The sequence below is a fragment of the Phyllostomus hastatus genome, unplaced genomic scaffold, assembly GCF_019186645.2.
Source record: "Phyllostomus hastatus isolate PE091 unplaced genomic scaffold, TTU_PhHast_1.1 phas_contig_65, whole genome shotgun sequence".
Lineage (NCBI taxonomy): Eukaryota > Metazoa > Chordata > Mammalia > Chiroptera > Phyllostomidae > Phyllostomus > Phyllostomus hastatus.
In genome coordinates, this window is record NW_025333932.1 from 6,781,203 (window position 1) to 6,783,566 (window position 2,364).

Here is a 2,364-nt window from a genome sequence, read left to right on the forward strand (position 1 = left end):
AGCCAAAGCTTAATCATAAGTAAGGCCCTAACTCTTCAATTCTATAATAGCTGAGTGAGATGAGGAGGCTACAGAAGAAAAGTCTGAAGCCAGCAGAGGTTTCTTCTGAAGAAAAGTCTGAAGCTAGGAGAGTTTTAAGGAAAGAACTCCTCTCTATAACATAAAAGTGCAAGGTGAAGCATCATGTGCTGATATAGAAGCTGCAGCAAGTTATCAGATTTTCAAATTTAGTGAAATAACTTTGCACTTGAAGAAGATGTTATCTCTATGACTTTCATAGCTAGAGAGGAAGAGTTGATTCCTGTCTCTAAACCTCCAAAGAACAAGCTGACTGTCTTTTTAGGGTTTAATGCAGTTGGTAACTTTAAGTTAAAGCCAGTGCATTTACCATTTGGAAAATCACAGAACATGGTGGGGAAGATGGCAGCTTTGTTGGAGGGAGTGTAATACCCTTCTTCTATGCAGGGGAGAGAAACTCTTGGATCTGCGGAGGAACAGAGCAAGGGTCCTAGGATATTGCAACATTTATGAAAACAGAACATCAAAAATTATAGTGGACATTGAAAAACCAGACACACACTCGCTGCTGTCTTCCTCACTGTACGGTCCATCTGCCTCTGGCTGCTGCTGTACTGCCAAGATGTCGCTTTCTAACAAGCTGACTTTGGACAAGCTGGACGTGAAGGGGAAGCTGGTCGTCAAGAGAGTGGACTTCAATGTTCCTATGAAGAACAACCAGATAAGGAACAATCAGAGGATCAAGGCTGCCATCCCAAGCATCAAATACTGCTTGGACAATGGAGCCAAGTCCGTTGTTCTCATGAGCCACCTGGGCCAGCCTGATGGTGTCCCCATGCCTGACAAGTACTCCTTGGGGCCAGTTGCTGTAGAGCTGAAATTTCTGCTGGGCAAGGATATCTTGTTCTTGAAGGACTGCGTGGGCCCGGAAGTGGAGAAAGCTTGTGCTGACCCAGCTGCCGAGTCTGTCATCCTGCTGGAGAACCTTCGCTTTCACATGGAGGAGGAAAGGAAGGGAAAAGATGCTTCTGGGAACAAGGTTAAAGCTGAGCCAGCTAAAATAGAAGCTTTCCGAGCCTCCCTTTCCAAGCTAGGGGATGTGTATGTCAACGATGCATTTGGCACTGCTCACCGAGCCCACAGCTCCATGGTGGGAGTCTATCTGCCGCAGAAAGCCAGAGGGTTTTTGATAAAGAAGGAGCTGAACTACTTAGCGAAGGCCTTGGAAAGCCTTGAGCGACGTTTCCTGGCCATCCTGGGTGGAGGTAAAGTTGCAGACAAGATCCAGATGATCAATAACATGTTGGACAAAGTCAATGAGATGATTATTGGTGGTGGAATGGGTTTTACCTTCCTCAAGGTGCTCAACAACATGGAGATTGTCACTTTTCTGTTGGACAAAGAGGGAGCCAAGATTGTCAAGGATCTGATGGCCAAAGCTGAGAAGAACGGTGTGAAGATTACCCTGCCGGCTGACTTCGTCACTGCTGGCAAGTTTGATGAGAATGCCAAGACTGGCCAAACCACTGTGGCCTCTGGCATACCTGCTGGCTGGATGGGCTTGGACTGTGGGCCTGAGAGCAGCAAGAAGTATGCTGAGGCTGTTGTGGGGGCCAAGCAGATTGTGTGGAATGGACCTGTGGGCGTATTTGAATGGGAAGCTTTCGCCCGAGGGACCAAGGCCCTCATGGACGAGGTGGTGAAAGCCACTTCCAGGGGCTGCATCACCATCATAGGTGGTGGAGACACTGCCACTTGCTGTGCCAAATGGAACACAGAGGACAAAGTCAGCCATGTGAGCACTGGGGGTGGTGCCAGCTTGGAGCTCCTGGAAGGTAAAGTCCTTCCTGGGGTGGATGCTCTCAGCAATGTTTAGTATTTTTCCCGCCTTATGGTTCCTGGGCACATCCTGTAACTCCACTTAGTGCTTTCCGCGTCTCTACGTGGTATTAGCTACAGTCTTCTCCCCCGCCCCCCTGGCAAGATCCAGCTACTAGTGACCGAGAGATGCAGCCCAGGAACACGTAACACAGCCGCATGGCAGCGGCACATCAGCTCACCCTCACTGCACCCTGGATCTGGCTACATTCTTCGGGATCCCATCTGCATTTCCTAATGGCTAAACCACTGTGCATTCTAGAGTGCATATATTTATATTTTGCCTGTTAACCTGTTAGCTTAATCTTCTTCTTGGAGTAGCTGTCTCTGATGAGCATTGCCGATGTTTTGCTACTCAGCATGAAAACAAGATAAAATTCCAGCTGTGAGGAGGGAGGGAGAGGAAGTTGGAGATCGATTAAATAAATAAATAATAAATGTATTCTTTGAAACTGGAAAAAAAAAAAA

General features: G+C 47.5%; 1 protein-coding gene across 1 annotated transcript; it reads left to right on the plus strand.

Annotated features, from left to right (window-relative positions):
* Window positions 1-640: 640 nt before the first annotated feature.
* LOC123825834 (phosphoglycerate kinase 1-like) lies at window positions 641-1,894 on the plus strand. Its single transcript, XM_045849481.1, has one exon. It carries the CDS (start codon window positions 641-643, stop codon window positions 1,892-1,894), a length of 1,254 nt encoding a protein of 417 aa, XP_045705437.1.
* Window positions 1,895-2,364: the final 470 nt, after the last annotated feature.

Excerpts from the sequence above, each read along its gene's own strand:
- LOC123825834 (XM_045849481.1), top strand. The coding sequence starts at position 641 with ATGTCGCTTTCTAACAAGCTGACTTTGGACAAGCTGGACGTGAAGGGG.